Source organism: Lepidochelys kempii, chromosome 1, assembly GCF_965140265.1.
Source record: "Lepidochelys kempii isolate rLepKem1 chromosome 1, rLepKem1.hap2, whole genome shotgun sequence".
NCBI classification, from domain to species: domain Eukaryota; kingdom Metazoa; phylum Chordata; order Testudines; family Cheloniidae; genus Lepidochelys; species Lepidochelys kempii.
Genome location: NC_133256.1, coordinates 225,564,707 through 225,582,094, shown reverse-complemented (window position 1 = coordinate 225,582,094; position 17,388 = coordinate 225,564,707). Strand labels below are relative to the sequence as shown.

General features: G+C 41.2%; 1 protein-coding gene across 2 annotated transcripts in view; it reads left to right on the top strand.

The window, feature by feature from the left end:
- Nucleotides 1–1,048: 1,048 nt before the first annotated feature.
- The window catches only part of FBLN1 (fibulin 1), a 101,885-nt gene continuing 85,545 nt past the window's right edge, over nt 1,049–17,388 (top strand). For both annotated transcript variants that reach the window (XM_073329642.1, XM_073329648.1), the window contains exons 1-2: nt 1,049–1,439; nt 13,228–13,327. In XM_073329642.1, coding sequence (XP_073185743.1) covers nt 1,364–1,439; nt 13,228–13,327 — 176 coding nt within the window. In that variant the 5' untranslated portion in view covers nt 1,049–1,363. The remainder of the gene's footprint in view (nt 1,440–13,227; nt 13,328–17,388) is intronic.

Genomic DNA, 17,388 nt, shown 5'->3' with positions numbered 1-17,388 from the left:
TGCAAAGCTTTTGCAAGATACAAACTCAGAAAGAAGGATGGAGAGACAATGACAGGAGGAGGGAAGGAAGAAACAAAAGGGCAGAAACAACCTGGATACTTGTAAACGTTGGTATCTCAAATGCTTTCTGCCCAGGGACATGAGGGTCACTACATTTTGATGAAAGAGAGTAAAGGGCTACATTGTGAATGCCTTACGCTGGCGAGCAGTTACTAATGCAGATAGTCCCACTTAATGAGGGTATTTTGTCTAAGTGCTCATTAGTGTACATAGGGGGTTCACAACCTGTCCCTAAACTTGTATTTTAAACACATAGAATGAAATAATGTGTACCCCCAGCTCCTTTGTGATACAAGGAGAGTGAATCTAGATCCACTCCCAGGGCCCAATCTCAGGACCACTGACTTTCAGCTATTTATGTAAGGAAAGTTTGGTCAGGCTTAAGTGTTTGCGGACGTGGGGCCAAAGTGCCTGGGAGGGCAACCTCTTCCCTACATGTTTCCGTGTACCATTAGCTCTCTGGTAACATTTACACCTCCCCCCAACCCCCCCAGGATATCGTAAAATCCTGGCAGCAACCCTGATGCATTCAGTCAACCCTAGATCTTCCTTTGACCAAAGATCACAGTGTTTTTGAGTCCTGTTTAAACAAGATAAGGAGACCTTTTACAGATAGCAGCGGTATGCCACAGCTCTAACCAGTTTTATTGTAAATAAGACGGTCACCTTGATTGTTTGTTTCAAATGAGTTTCACTGACACTTTGGAAAACATCACTGGTGCTTTGCTTTTTTAAATCCTCCTTGTTCACAACATTGTGATTGGAGGAAAATCTGTAGAAACAAGAGAAAAAAAAAGCCTCGGGAGGGTTAACCCTCCGCCGGCCCAGGTGGTTTTCTTGGATTTGTCTGCATTTCGTTTTGTTCGCGGGTTTCGCCTGCACTTGGCATCCAGAGAATTTGCTGCATGCCTTCCAACCAAACAATTGGCCACTAGGGTCCCACTCCGTGTCTGCAAAGTTTCCCGAGCTTGCGAAGCTGGGGCAGAAGAGAAGCGGGATCCCAGCAACAGCAGGGGCTGTGCCTCCAGGCGACCGCGGCGGCGGCTCCGTTCCGCTCAGCGCTTGCAGGCGGGCTCGTTAGAAGGGCAGGCAGTGAATTCCCTCGCCGGGAAGCCCGCTGAGAGAGAGTGTGTGTGTGTGTGTGTGTGTGTGTGTGAGGGGGGGGGGGGTCCTTCCCAACCGGTCTCAGGCGGCTGCTGGGCTAACACGAGGAGAAGCAGCGAAAAGGGGGGAGCCGGCTGGGCGCTGCAGGAGAGCCGAGCCCCGCTTTGCTCCGCGTTCGCTGCCCTTCCCGGAGCTGCTGATGGAGACTCTGCGCGGGACCCGGCTGCTGCAGCTGCTCCTACCCCTCAGCTTGGTCCCTTTGCTGGCGGGGCAAGGTAGGTCCGAGCCGGCCGGACACCCGAGCCGGGGCATGAGGAGCCTGCTCCCTGGGTAGCCTGGGCCCGGGAGTCCGCACCAGTGGGGGCACGGGGAAGCTGGTCCCTGCAGTGCCCGGCCTGGACGCGGGTTGCCCTGGGAGGCGGGAAACCTTGGCCCCAGGGGAAAGGTAACTGGGCGACGGGAGGCTTAAAGGAGACGCGGTTCTGTTTCAGGCCATGTAACCCTGGCTCCTGTTCCGAGCCCTTCGCCCCAAAGAGTGGGACGGACTCGAGGGGTGTTGCTTTTTTAAGAAGGAACGTGGCTACATTTCTTTGGGGGCATTTCAAGGGGGCAGTGAAACCGCTGTGGAGTTCCTCCTGCCCTGCCCGTGGAAACGCAATTGAGAAGCGCTGAGCACCCGCAGCTCCTGGAGACTGAGGGATTTCCCTACAACCGCCCCCCACCTTTGGCCTACAGTTACATCTGATGTTGCCACCCAGTGTGGCGAATTTAGTTGTTTTCCACCGCTCTCCCTCCCCCCCCCCCATAAATTCCAATATCCCCTCTAATTTCAATTCTGGGGGAAGGTGAGTTTCAAGGGCATTCAGTGCCTTGCAATACTGTGCCCTAAATCAGTGGTTCTCAACCTGTCCCGACTACTGTACCCCTTTCAGGAGCTGAGGGCTGCCTGCCCACCCTGGGGGCTGAAGCACGTAACTTAGCTGTGGCATGGGGCCTTAGGCAATTGCCCTGTTTGCCACCCTCTAACGCTGGCCCTAGACTTGTGACCCTCCTAAACTTGTCCTGCGATATCTCCCCCCCCCGGGGGGGGCTCATGACCCCAGGTTGAGAACCACTACCCTAAATGAATGACTTGGTATTGATATTTACTTACGTTGGGTGGTCACTGATGTCTGGGCCCACCTACATTGAAAATCAGCATTACAATGAATTGTGAAATTGTGTCTTGGTTAGAATCAAGGCTTTCTTGCTTGATCTGTTTTAAACTCTAGTTTTCTCCGATAAAGGTCAGGCACAGCAACTTCTTGAATATTCAAAGCCTGAAACATCATAGGTTTTACTTACACTGAGATTCGCACCCTCTGAAAAGGGAACAAACATACATTGACATTCAGTAAATGAGTGGTTTGATTTAATACAAAAATGTTGCATTTTAAAATTAATTCTCATGAAAGATGACTGATTGAATTAACTGAAAACTGAATTACAAAAGATGAATGACTTCAAGTCAATTCCTTACAGAAGAAGGGCTCTAATTTGGTTCAGTTCAATGAAGAATTCCGAAGGTGTGTGAAGGTGGCAAAGTGGTTACTTTATATGTAATAAGAGCCAGTTCTTCACAACAATCCAAAGAAATGATATGAGTATTTATATTACAAGCAACACCAAGAGGCCCCATTCAGAATCGGGGTTTCATTATGAAAGGTGCTGTACAAACACATGCAAAGACGTGGTCCCTGGCCAACAAAACGTATAATTAAATAATGATAGATAAAAACCAGTGAAGCAAATTATCAGTTACAATCACAATATATTGGGTTTGCAAATTCTCTTGTAGCACAGCACTTGTCACAGTCAGCGATTCATACAGATTTTACTTTTTAAAAAGACAGGTAATTAGCCGGTTCTTCTCTCCTCCCCGCTCCCCAAGAAGTGTGTGTGTGGGGGGGAGTTAGGAAAGCAATATCTACTGTAAAAATCCAAAGATAGCAGTTACTTTTTCCGTTTGTTCTGACAACAGAACAGTTTTTTAAAAACATGCTTTTGATGTATTCTGCTGGCTATTGAGGATAATTAAAAATATTGTGCACAACTGTTATAAAATGTTTACTAATTTCACATTATGACTTCATTGCACATTTTACCTCAACTACTGAATTTATATTTCTGATTACTGGTATATTTTCCTAAGTGTTTCTGTGAGCACAGTGTATGCTCAAGATTATCAGAAATGGGTCCCTCATATTTGGCTTCTAACTGCATATTTAGGCATCTGAATCCATCATCTGATTTTAAAAAATGCTTTGACTTCATTTACAGCTCCTGGGTGCTAAACACTTCTGAAAATATCAACATGGGATTTAGGTGCCTAAACAGGGACTGAAGGTCCTTCCATTGAACACCTATTTTGGAAATCTTGATCTTAATTCAGCTAAGAGATTGTTCTAAAACGTAATAAATATAAACATTAAATAAGGTCCTTTTTATCTGTTTCCGCAGGCCAATGGACCAATTAGGGTGTTTTTTTACATAAATAGCTTTAATGTACTCTAATAATTATGTTATTAACACAACTGCATCTTCTGTAGATATGTGCAGTCAACATCAAGAGCAAGGACCTGTTACTGTTACTGTCATTTCTCTTAATTGTTATTCTTTGTTGGTGTTAGTGTGTGCGCTATCAAATGTAATGCAACTTCTCATAACTAAGGCTCCCATCCTGCAAAGAAAAGAAGGCACCCACTTCAGCACGACTTGTTCTTCGTGTGTAAGCATGTGCATAAATCTTTGCAAAATTGGAGACTGTATAAAGTTTAGAAACTCTATAATCGTGACTAAGATTTTTACAGAAAGTATCATATATTATTTGTAACTTACAACTAACTGTGTTTGAAAGCACTGCTCACTGAATAAAATGGATTATGCGCTTACATGATTGTGTCATGTCCATGAATGAGCAGTTCATCAGGCTGGGTCTTTGGTATGTCTTGGTATTACACACAGATAATGTAGCATAACTCAACATCTGGAAATGTCTAGTCAGTGTGATCTTATAGTTTGTAATAAAAGAAATTCCACTGACTTTTTGTGGATTGAGTTCTTTATTTTAAGATTACGATTTTTACATGTGCTTTTTTCAGTAGTAAATCTTATAAGAGTTGTTTGGGGGAAGTAGAACTTGTAAAGGACTGAGGAGGGCTATGTCTATACTGCCCTGCAGTTCAGACTATGGGGGCATGAATAACAGTGTGCACCAAAGTGTTGTGCTGTAACTCCCCCATGTGGTTACTGTGGGCATGAACTAAAAGGTTCCTGGAGCACATTAACAGAGTCCTGTTCGAAGAGGACAATGTTAATGCAAACTAGGAACCTTTTACTTCATGCTCAAAGCATCCACATGGAGGTGTTACAGTGCGGCACTTTGGTGTGCATTGCTATTCATGACCCCATAGCCTGAAGAGCAGGATAGTGTAGACATAGCCCTAAATCTGTGTTTTCTTATCTTAATATGGGGGTGAAATGGTGCTCTTACAAATCCCTAAAAGTTATTTTATAAACACTATAATTCTAAAATGATTGCAGTCTCCAAAGTACAGTTTTCAAATGAATTTCCAATTTTTATTAGTTTTTTTTAAATCCAACCTGACATCTTATTGTAATCAGGGGAATAGCAACATGGTAAACTCTTGTTTTTCATTTGTATAATTGAAATCCAACATGGTTGTGAAATTCAAGATGAAAATCCATATCGAGTTACTGCAATATATTTGTACTTTGTTAGATTTTAGGCGTAATTTGATAACAGGTTGGTGGATATTATTTAATTGCTTTAGCCAGTAACTGCAAGTTTCGTATTAGGTGTTTTTCATAAATACTCCTGTTAAAAATCTACCTGTTCTACAACATCTGTATTAATAGTTTCTAAAATAAAATATGGGTCTTTGCTTTACATAGAGAACTAGGCTGTGGGCAGTATGAAGAGTCAAAAAGAAATTTAAACTTGGTACAGTGGATATGTGATCTCAATAGAGGGATTCAAAGAGGAAGGTGACGTGGTCAGATCCTAGATGAGGAACACAGTTTTAAAATCCATGCTATGTACGGACCAAAGGGGAATAAAGTAGGTATAGAGGAGGTCAGAGGAGGAAGTTGTAATCAAAATGAAAAATAGTCAGGACATGAGCAAGAGTTTTAGCTGTGGGGATAAAATGGAAAGTTCATATCTTCAAGATATGGAGGAATGAACTGTGGGATCTGCACATGGTCTGGATATGCTAAAAGAAAGATGAATCCTGGTTCAAGGTTGTGTTGCTGAAAGTAATGGAAATTGGGACAAGCAGAGAAGGTTTAGGAGGAAAAATAAGTGCCTTTATTTTTGCTGTGCTAAGTGTAAGCTGTCAGTGAGGCATCCAGGAGGAAATGTCAGACACCCAGACTGAAATATAGATGGGTGGAAGAAGATGTGAAGTAAAATAATCACCATGGATATATTTGCAATCACGTGAGTGAATAAAGTAGCTCAGGGATAAAATATATGGAGAAAAGAGGAGGGGGCCAGAACCCTTTGGAAACCACCCAAAGGACAAAAAAAAGGGCGGGAGGGGGGGAGAGAAGGATCCACAAAAGCAAACTCTGAAAGAGTGATCAGAGGCAGTAGGAAAAACAGTGGAGGTTGGTGCCATGAAAACTGAAGGAAGGGATGGGAGTGACCAACAGTGCTGAAAGCAGCAAAGAGATCAAGAAGGATGGGAAAGGATTATAGGTTGTAAGTTTTTGCTAGAAAAAAAATGGCTTAGAAACTTTTGTCAGAGCAATTTCAGTGAAGAAGAGGGGAGGTGGTCAAGGCAGCATTTGTAAATGTCATGTTCTGTGTCTTTACGGGAGAAGGGAAGAAGGAATATAAGTAGGGCCCTACCAAATTCACGGTACATTTTGGTCAATTTCAAGGTCCTAAGTTTTTAAAAATAAATCTTGAAATGTACTCATATTTAAATCTGAAATTTCACGGTGTTGTAATTGTAGGGGTCCTGACCCAAAAAGGAGTTCTGGGGGGCAGGTCGCAAGGTGTGTGCGTGGGGGTGGGGTGAGAGGGTGGGTTGCGGTACTGCTACTTTTATTTCTGCGCTGCTGCTGGCAGCGACATTGCCTTTGGAGCTGGGCAGCCAGGGAGTGGCGGCTGCTGGCTGGGAGCCCAGCTCTGAAGGCAGAGCCACAGCCAGCAGCAGCACAGAAGTAAGAATGGCATGGTATGGTATTGCCACCCTTACTTCTGCGCTGCTACCTTCAGAGCTGGGCCCTCAGTCAGCAGCTGCCACTCTCCAGCTGCCCATCTCTGAAGGCAGCAGCGCAGAAGTAAGGGTGGCATGGTATGGTGTTGCCACCCTTATTTCTGCACTGCTGTTGGTGGGGTGCTGCCTTCAGAGGTGGGTGCCTGGCCAACATCCGCCACTCTGACCATTCCAGCTCTGAAGGTAGTCCAGAAGTAAGGATGGCAATATCGTGGCACCCCAAAATAATCTTGACATCCCTGCAGATCCTTTGGGTCAGGACCCCCAATTTGAGAAATGCTGGTCTCCCCCTTGAAATCTGTATAGTATAGGGTAAAAGCACACACAAGACCAGATTTCACAGGGGGAGACCAGATTTCACAGTCTGTGATGCATTATTCATGGCGGTGAATTTGGTAGGACCCTAAATATAAGGGGAAATGTGCACCCGTGGCATACTCATCTGCAACATAGGGCAATGAATCCACTTGAACAATACACCAACACACTTCAAGGACAGCTATGTTGTTAAGAGTTGTCTTTAGTCAATGCAACATAGTAATATGGGAAGCATTTTGAATTCAACTCTAGTGTCTAATAAATTTGCCCATCCAGAAAAGGGTTTATGTCCCCTATTGATGTAGCTCAGAACTTAGCAGGACTTTCATAGATTCAGACATTTATAAAATGTAACCCCCTTGCCTTGCTTTCACTTGAGAGATCTATCTATTCTTTGTGCTTCACAGAGGTTACTTTAGAATCTTTAAAAGTTCTCCATATATTATTTTTATTTCCAGTGAAATTCTTCTATGGATTCCAAAGAGCTGTTGTTGGGTCTCAACAACAAGTCATTGAACAAGCATCGCTTACAAAGTTCTTGGTACTTACTTTGCAAATGTAGGGTCTATAGGAGAATCTATTATTTTTTATTTATTTGTGTTACCAAGGAGTCTATAGGTACATTTACACTGAACCCTTTCCCCCCTCACCCTGCAATAGCAACTGACTTGAACTTATGGGGCTTGTGCTACACGGCTAAAAATAGCAGTGTAGACATTCCCATTCAGACTGGAGCCTGGGCTCTGAGACCACCCTGATTGCCAGGTCTCTGAGCTCAGGCTCCAGCCTGAGTGAGACTGTCTAAATAGCTATTTTTACCTGCGTAGCCTGATCCCGTGAATCTGAGCCAGCTGACCTGGGCTCTGAGCCTCTCTGCCACAGATAGTGTTTTGGTTTTTTTTTGCAGTGTAGATATATCCTTGGGGTATGTCTACGCTGCAGTAAAACACCCATGGCTGGTCTGTGTCCACTGACTTGTGCTGCAAGGCTATAAAATTGCAGTGTCGATGTTCAGGCTTGGGGACTCTTCCCCCCCACGGGATCTCAGGTTATGTCTACACAGCTACCCACAACTAGCCTGTGCCGCCAACTCGGGCTCGGATTGTGGGACTGTTTCATTGTGATGTAGACTTCCAGGTTCGGGCTGGAGCCTGGGCTTTAGGACCCTGCAGGGTGGGAGAGTCCGAGAGCCCAGGCTCCAGCCCGAGCCTGGAAGTTTACACAGCAGTGAAACAGCCCCATGAGCCCAAGTCAGGGCTCAAGCCAACTGTGTGTTTTTCTTTGCTGTGTAGACATACCCTCAGGGCTTGGGCTGGAGCCCAAGCCCAATCGTCTACACTGCAATTTAATAGCTCCACGGCCTGGGCTCTACAAGTCTGACTCAGCTGACATGGGCCAGCCATGGGTGTTTTATTGCACTGTAGATGTGCCCTTAATCATGGATTAGGATCCCTATTGTGCTAGGCAGTGTACAAATACAGAACACACAGATAGTCCCTGCCCCAATGACCTTACAATCTAAGTAAAAACTAGTGTATCCAACTGTTGTTTTGGCTTTTGTACAGGTCTTTTCCTTACTTCATAATCAATTTACTGTTTCCTAGTCAAGGAGATGACCTAATGGACAAGAACGCCTCTGGGTGTATCTGGTCTGGTCTTTGCTCCTCTCCTTTGGGCTAGTTTCACTGGAAGCTGGGCATCATATCTAAGCCTTATTGAGGTAATATTAGATTAGCGTTTGTATAGCGTTTAAGGTACTCTATAATTTTTAATTCATTGTCATAATCAGGAGTGCATTGCTACACTCTAAAAAAGACAAATTAATGTGCTGATTTCTTTTATTGAGTTAAAGGAGAACCAAATTCTACATTTCTTCAATCGGGGAGGGGGGGAAGTTAACACATTTATTCTTCAAATTATCCATGTCTACTGAGAGAAAAAGCTCATTTTGATCCACTGGCCTGAGTCATTGATACAGACTATTCTCTGAGAACCTGATAATTTGTCTATATAACTTTGGGAGATGCTATTGAGTTCTGAGCTAAATGTCTTAAAACATTCAAAAATGTCACAGACAATGAAACTTTAAATTTCATGTTATCTGGTATCATTCAGCAAAATAAAAGTGGGGAGATAGATCAGAGCAAGATAATGGCAGAGTAACAATGTGATTATAATATAACTGAATTGAATAGTACAGCCTCAGATAAGGGGGAAAATATTAATAATTTGAAAAATTCAGCTAGAGCCACATATTAGTGTCACATACAAAGTACCTTAAGTATATGTGGAAATTGCCCTTATTATATCCTCTTATTTAACCAAAATCTCCCTATTGCCTCTTTACAGAATACTGAATACTAAATCCCAGTGCTAGCAGTGTGAAGGAAATGCCAAGTTTATTGCTGCTGCTTACTTGAACTTAGTAATAGAGACGAGGACCTGAAGCAGCAAGGGTGTTTTTATATCAGCACCCAAATAACTAATATATATACACACAGATACACACTCTCTATGGCTGCCATGTTAAAAAATATATTTAAAATTATATATTTTTAAAATATATATCTTTTTATGAAGCTTACTTGGAGTCATTCAACACTACAGTGACATGCTGTAGAACTATTACAAGTAATACAGCAGTATAAAATACAAACATCATGGACTTTCCAAAGTTCAGACTCTTATCACAAACAAGATTCCAAATTCAGGTTCATGGGGTATTTTCACATCCCGTGCCTTGGCAGAATAGTTATGAGAATTGGACATCAAATTTACTGTGGGGCAGACATAACTTGAAATAGAGAGGGAGGTAAAAGTTGCAGTTAAGAGGCAGCCAAAGTAATATTTTTCTCCACAGAAAGAATCATCCATAGATCATTGGAACATAAATAAAATATAATCCATGTTATGCTCCTGTTTTATAAATCTCAGTGGCACTTCCTAGCCCACATGCTTACTAGTTACTTGAATCCTGATGTGGTATCCCATGAACTTTAACCGATCCACAGAATGTTTCCATCCAATTTTTTTAACATGGCAGCCATAGAATAACAAAACCTTAGATCACTCATTCCTTATCTCTCACTTCAACAAGATTCTTGCCTAAACAATTTTTACAATGTTACTTAATCTCTATGTAACACAAAACATACTTACTTCCTCTAACTAAAAACGTCTCTTTGTGCCTGATCCAAAGTCCGTTGAAGTCAATTTGGATCATGGCCTTAATCCACACGAGCAGAACTGTTAACAGATGATTGCATAATAGCATCTTGCAAAGCTTGTTAATCAGAATACCTCTCAAGTTTAGAAAGGAGAAATCAATCTTTTGTTTTTAATTAAGAGGTGGAAAGTGACTTAGGATGTTGACATCCTTTGAAGCCATTTCTTTCACTGCTTGGGTAAATCTTTTTGTCTAAAACACCATAACATCCATGGAGGAGAGAGGGAAGAAGAAATTCAGTCTCAGTATGTTTGGAAAAACCAACACATGTTCTAATCCATTTTTTTCCCCCCTTTTCTTCCCCATCTCCCTCCCCCCTTTTGTACTGGTGACTCCTTTCACATAGGAAGCCTCTGAGTGCGACCCCCCCCCCCTTATAAATTAAAAACACTTTTTAAAATATATTTAACTCTATATTATACATGCTGGAGGCAAAGCGGGCTTTAGGGTGGAGGCTGATGGCTTGCGACCCCCTGAGGGGTCCCGACCTTCAGTTTGAGCACTCCTGTTCTAAGTAGTCATTAGAACCTCTTGGTTCCAAAGTACAGGATTGAAATCCTGGCCCCTGGACAGAAATCTCATTGACTTCAGTGAGGCCAGGATTTCACTTCAGGAGAGTAATTCAGATGCAAACAGATTCTGGAATCTTGAAAAAAGTAGACTTGTCTATAAATGTCAATTGTAAAGGCAAACAGCAAAGCAAAAACACCAAAAATGTTTCTCCACATTTTATTATTTCATTATGTTTTAGAAGAATGGCCTCAAGGTACGTGTTTTTGTATTGCTTGTTTTTTAACTTCCCTTTCCTCTCAAGAGGGCTGTGGCAGGTTCTTTGGATGGTATGAACTGTAGCGTGAACTGCAGTTTTCCCTCCACAATCCAGATCTCCCCTGTGTGGACATATGTCTGCATTTTATATGGCATTGCTGGGCCTGTTTTAAATTCTCTGGTTACTTGGTTGGAGTAGGGGTGTATTGCCAGAGGTAGAAGCAAGGGTTGTCCTTTTCAGGAGGAACTTGGCTGAGGACCCTGATGTTACTTTGTACAGATTCCTGCAAAAACCTTGGGCCAGCTCTGCACTTCACGTGAATCATTTTTCAATCTGGGTAAAATTAATTGCAAACAGCAGCAGTAAAATGTGGTCATTCATAACAAATTTCATTAAGCCCAAAACACTCAGTGTTTGCTAACAGTACACTTGCAGGAGAAGAGCACCAGACTTCATATAGATGGGTCACTCACACCCAGGCAGGAGACCAGACTCCAGATATCATTTCCATGTCTCCCATCACAGGCAGATCTTTACCAGACTTTGATTTTCTTTGTAGTACTGTAAGCCATATCTGTCTTTCAGATAGTTGCAGGAAATCCTGGACCTACTGAAATCAATGGTAATTTTATCATTGACTTCAAGGGGGCCGGAATTTGACCCTTTGTTTTTGAGTTGTGTATAGCACCAGATGTTCTTGGGTGCATTACAGGAGGAGAAGGAAATGGTCGCTGCCAGGAAACAATTATATGGGGAGTCAATATGGTCCTGTAGCCAGAATGCTGGGCTGGGAATCAGGTGATGTGAGTTCTATTTCCTCTTCTGCCACTGATGCGATGTGTGACTCTGAGCAATCACTTCATCCTTCTGCACCACAGTTCCTCCATCTATAAAATGTGGGTGGTATTTACCTTCCTTTGTAAATCACTGCATGACCCAGGAATAAAAATATCATCTTTATTATATAATTTAAAAAAATCAACAACCAGAACCTGTATAAAACAAAGATAAATTAACAGGAACTTTACACTAGAAGTCGCTCTAATCACAAGCCTCTTCCTCCAGAGTGTACATTTCTGCCTGGTGCGTGTGCAGTGAACTGTTCTGTGACTGGATTTGAATAATAAGAAAATATGACTCTTGCTTTAGTCCAAGTTTTAACATACCTGCTGTGTTGTGAATTTTTGCACATGAAACAGACCTGTGATCCTTGTCGACTTATTAACAGTATTTAGGTTTGCTAAATCAGGTAATTCTGCACAAATACTATTAAAATTAAATAACCATCTCCATTAGCTTAATTTGTTTTTATTTTTACCAGTTTCCCTCTGACTTCTGCTATTTATATCAACTGTATATATATTTATTTATTTATTGAGTGGCCAAAATGTTATATACATTTGCCTTTAGCTTTCTCTGAAGATAGTTATGCATATATGATTGATTGTAGACACTCTTAAAGAATCAATGTTTTAGATGTTCAGGAAATAAGGAAGTTACGTAAATTCATTTATAATTAATATTGTCCTTTTATTGCTGAAGGAGGGATGTCAGATGCTTCCTCTGTGTTATACAGTGTGGCTCATGGCTGCCTTCACCTTCAACATTAAAGTGTGCAATTCAGGGAGATGACTGTTCCATCCAGTATTCAGTGCTCCATCTTGCTTTTGGTGGGAAATGGCCCACGGCATGCTGGGAGCTGCAGTCGCTGTCCTACATCTTCATATTAAAGGATAAGGGTATCTACAGTCTGCTCTGTTTAAGGATAATTAGGTGCAGCAGTTGGGCTCAGGACAAGCTGCTAATATATCCTATGGGGATATATCCATGTGGGCTGCAGAGGGGAGCCAGCAAGAGACTTCAGGTGGTAGGGGGCAAAAACAACCAAAGCGGAAGCAATGGATCTCTGAGCATTCAGAGAACTTTTTTCAATTTTGATTGGACTTTTTCTGCCCTTTGTTAATTGGCTCCAATCCTTACCCTTCCTCACATTCTCTTCACCTCAGCTTCATTTCACAGTTGCCCCTCTTAGCCCCACCTATCCTGTCCCCTTCACTCCCCACAGCCCCAAATAATCATGGAACTAACGTGACATTTGCTACCATCACATTGTCCACTCAGGTTGCGTGTTCTCCTCCTTCCCCACCCTCTGCCTTTCTTGTCTATTTAGATGGTCAGCTCTTTGTGACAGAAACCATCTACAACTGTCTGTCCCGCACCTGGCACAATGAGGCCCCGCTCTTGGCTGGAGCTACCATAATAAACATGTTAAATATAATAATTAAAATACAACTCCTCATTTGGGCATCCCTATCTACTGCATATGTGTGCCATTTCAACCTTACCCAGGGTGCACAGGGAATAAGTAATTGGCTGTCAACTGTAGTAATTACTAGCAGACTTGACACTGTTTGTTAAGGTCCTATGAAATATTCTGATTTTTTTTTTGTTCATTTCTATAGAAAATTCAGTGGAAAAATGCTGCAACAGTGGTAATGAATGGGCAAGTCAAAAAAGACACTGCAGTTCTCTGCCATTTATTTCTGAATCCAAAGAATGCAGGTATGTTATTACTTAATGTTGATTGTGAAAAATTATAGTGACTGGCATTAGAGCTAGTTGGAAAATGAAAAATTGCTTTTGAAAGTTTTTGACCATAAAGTTTTGGTTTCCAAGGGGAATTTTCAATCCAATAATAATATTTCAATAATATTATTTTGAAATAATATTTCAAAAACCTACTTTTAAACATTTCCTTATTGTCTTCCAACTTTTTCCAATTGGAAAATATTTAAAAAAAGTGGAAATAAGGTTCCCACACAGACTCTCTCACATTTTTAATCCCCCCCCACACTTTTTCCAGTGGGTTTAAAAAAAAAAGTGGGGAGAGGAGGAGGGAACAGAGTGGTTTTGTTTTTTGTTTTTAAAGGGAGGAAAAAGAGAAACAAACCTCTGATAATCCAGAAACTTTAAATGGAAAATTTAAATTCTTTTTGCTTCAAAAAACCGAGGAGGAAATGACATTTTTAAAATTGAAATTTGAAAAAATTGTTTCGAATTTTCCTGTCAGCCAAACAATAGGGAACTGAAACTTCATTTTCCTGTGGAAAAAATTTTCTGGTTTAAAAAAAAAAAATCAACCAGTTCTAGCAGGTGTCATAATGAGAGAAAAGGCAAACCACGAAAGAGATTTTGTTGATAAAACATTGGATTAGGACTCAGGAAAACTTTGGTGCAGCCAGGAACTGAACCTGATTTTTGCTAGTTACTTAGTCTCTCTGTGCCTGGAGATACATCTATTAGAGTCTGTGAGGTGCACAGACACTGGTGATGGAGAGAGGAGGGCAAATGTTTAGGTAGATTGAAATCTGTATGTCAACAGGAGACTAGGAAGTTTGCAGAATTCTTGATGTATAGCTTGTTCTGGAATTGTATCTTGTAATATGGAGAAAATGTTTGTGGCTGTATTGGTATACAAGAAGTATATTTAACACTTTGCTAAAATGGAATGCACTCAGCTAATCAGAGAACATGGATATGTGCAGTTAATCACATTATGGTAGTCTTCTGTAACTACAGTATACAAATTCCTGCACTCTGGTTTGCTGATACCATTTAAACTCAGTGTTCACTTTCTCACAGCACATATGGCCATTCCAGTCCTAGTACAATTAGCTGGAGGATGCTACCTATGAATGTGTTCACTTTTACAAAAAGAATAGCAAATGTAAGTAGACGGCCTGCATAATGTCCTGACCAGAGAGAAAGTAAGAGATGGGAATTCAGCACCTGCACTGTCTGTTCTTGATGTGTCATATACAAACCTCTTTAAACTCTTTGAACCAGTTGCTGTTGCCATTATTCATGTTAAGTAGCATTGTCCTCTTCAGGTAGGAGCTATTTGTGAAGCAAAGCCCTACAGCGGGTAAGGGTAGACACTGGCCGTTTATGGCCCACGGAGTTCTATGCAGCCCACAGCTAGTCTCATTTAAAGTATGAAGGCACGATACATAGAGAAGAAGAAAACTTAAAGCTCCTAGTATGTAGCAGTCCATCTTCATCTGAGCAGCAAGCTTTTAGTTTCATGGCAATATTTTGAGTAAGATTTTTGTTAATATCTTTTAAATAATGAAACATATATGGGCCAGAGCCTCAGCTGATGTAAATTGTGTTGCTTCATTGGCTTCAGTGTAGCTATACTGATTTATGCCAGCTGAGGATCTGGCCCAATGACAATAGAAATTCTTGGATACCAGTCAGGCAGGGACAGTAGCCAATATATATAATTAGTATCTTTTACCCAATTTCTCCAGTGTAGTCAGCTCAAGGAGACTTCTGTATTTCCTATTTAGTTCTATATTTGGTTATATGCATAAGTAAGAGGGTACTAATAGTAGTATAAGAAAAGCTACAATTCATGAGTATAAGAAAGTCTGACTTGTTTTGGCTATGGTTTTGTAGGTATAAAAATAGCCTTTGAGTGTAAGGATGAATAGATCTGCTAATTCTATTGATATTAAGAGTGCACTATTTCCTATTATGTGATCCAAAGAAATGAAGCAATGAACTTTAAAAATACTATCAACATTTAATGAATGTGGTGTTTATACTGAACCTTGTAGATATTAGAGGTGTTTATATTTTCTCTGGCACCAATATTTTATGTTAGTTTTGCCATTAAACCAATGCGTAACACTTAAATTGTGGATTTGAGAATAATAGGGTTGGTAGTTTGAAAGGCAGCTTCTAAAAAGATTTTATATTTCTCCATTTAAAGCACATCACCCTGCCTTCTTCTCTCATTTCATATGAATTGCTTAGTGCTTTAAACTTATGTAATTGTAGAAGTGTTGGATTGACCTTTGTTAGGGAAAGAATGTCTTTTGCAGTCATGTCTGTTTGTTGTTTCTGACTTTTTTCGTTTATATTGGCATAGAAAGCAGTCTCTTACGCGCAAGAATTGACAGATAGGACTTAAATCCCAATTTAGGAAATACTTGAAGAGTGAAAAGAATTATAGACAAAACATAGACAGGAAAAACAGGAAACCAAGTTTATTGAACAACTTGGAAGCAAGAGTGTTTCTGATTTAAGGATCATTTGATTGATGTGAGCTGAGAGTCTCATGAATAGTAATTTATCTTTTGAATATTGTAATTTTAGAGGGAGACCCTTAACTTCATAGGAAAGCTTAAAAGTGTACTTAACTATATCTGACTTGTGTATATACAGAAAGAGTCTAGCATCTAAAATACTGTATTATGATAAACAGACACCGTATATTGCAGTCTCAATAAATAACACAGTAACATTTGAAGTGCAGTCCTACTGAAAAGTCACTGTGTAAAAATGGCATCCTTACCCGTATATTTTATTGGCAATAATAAATTATATTACTTTTTATTCCAGTTACCATTCCATCACTAATACAGTAGCAAGACACTCAGCTGGATTGTTTTCTGATGTCACTTCATCAGCAAAATGTCAAGGGCCAAAATCTGCTCTTCATTACATCTGTGCAACCCTAGTCTAAACAGTTGGGTTACACAGATGTAATTGGGGCTAAAATGTGAAGTCAGGGAGCCTAATTCATCTCTCATTTATACCAGTGTAAGTCTACTGACTTCAGTGCTGTGACTCCTGATATACACAGGTGTGAATGAGAGCAAAATCAGGTCCAGTGGTTTAGCTTAAGACTAAATGGGGATAGAATTTAGAAAGAAATTTTCAGAATGGTTCAGGACCCACAAAATGGCACCGGATTTTCAAAAGAGCTCAGCTCCTATTTAGGCACCTAAATACATGTCACAGTTGGAGCTGCTGGGTGCTGAACACTTTTGAAAAACTGGCCATAAATTATGTGACTTAAAGACAACTGAGCTCTTTTCATGCCGAAGGAACTCCGCTTGACTTCCAAATTACAGGTTGAGTTTGCAGGGCAGGCAGTTAGACAAGAATAAAACGCCTTGTAAGGTGAGCAGATTTGATCAGGAAGTCCTAGAGACAACATAACAATGGACTCAATCTGCCACTTTTACAGTCACAAAGTAGAACTATGCTACAAGGACTCTTTTTAGTATTGAAAAGTCTGGATGTGTGCAGGTGCCTTTCCCAATCTATTTTATTCAGTATATTGTTTTTAGTGTCCCTTCCTGGGCTGTGGCTTGATTAACAAAGAAACTAATAACAGTATAACAAAGACTCAAGCTCGGTCCTCCTCCTAGATGGATTACCCCTGGAGTTCCTGCTTTAGGACTGCTCAGCCCATACCCTAGATGGTCCTCTTTTTCTGCTCCCATCTCCCTTTATCTGAATCTGGTGTGGCAGCTGAATCATCTTAACCCTTTTGCTGCAGGCCAACACTTACTAATAGGAGATGGAGGGAGATATTCCAGGCAAATTTTGCCAGCCTATTATGTATCTTGCTTCCTAGAGCCAGCCCCAGGGAATGCTCTCTGGATTCATTTCTAGTCTGTGCAACACCCTTTGGGATCTGACTCCAAAAGATGCCTCTGGTTGCCAGAGGACTTGCCATCCATACTAACTCCTTTTCCATGGGTCTGAGCACATGTCATGAGCTGGAGCCCAGGTTAGATTGAAAAGGTACTCAGTCTTGCTCCACA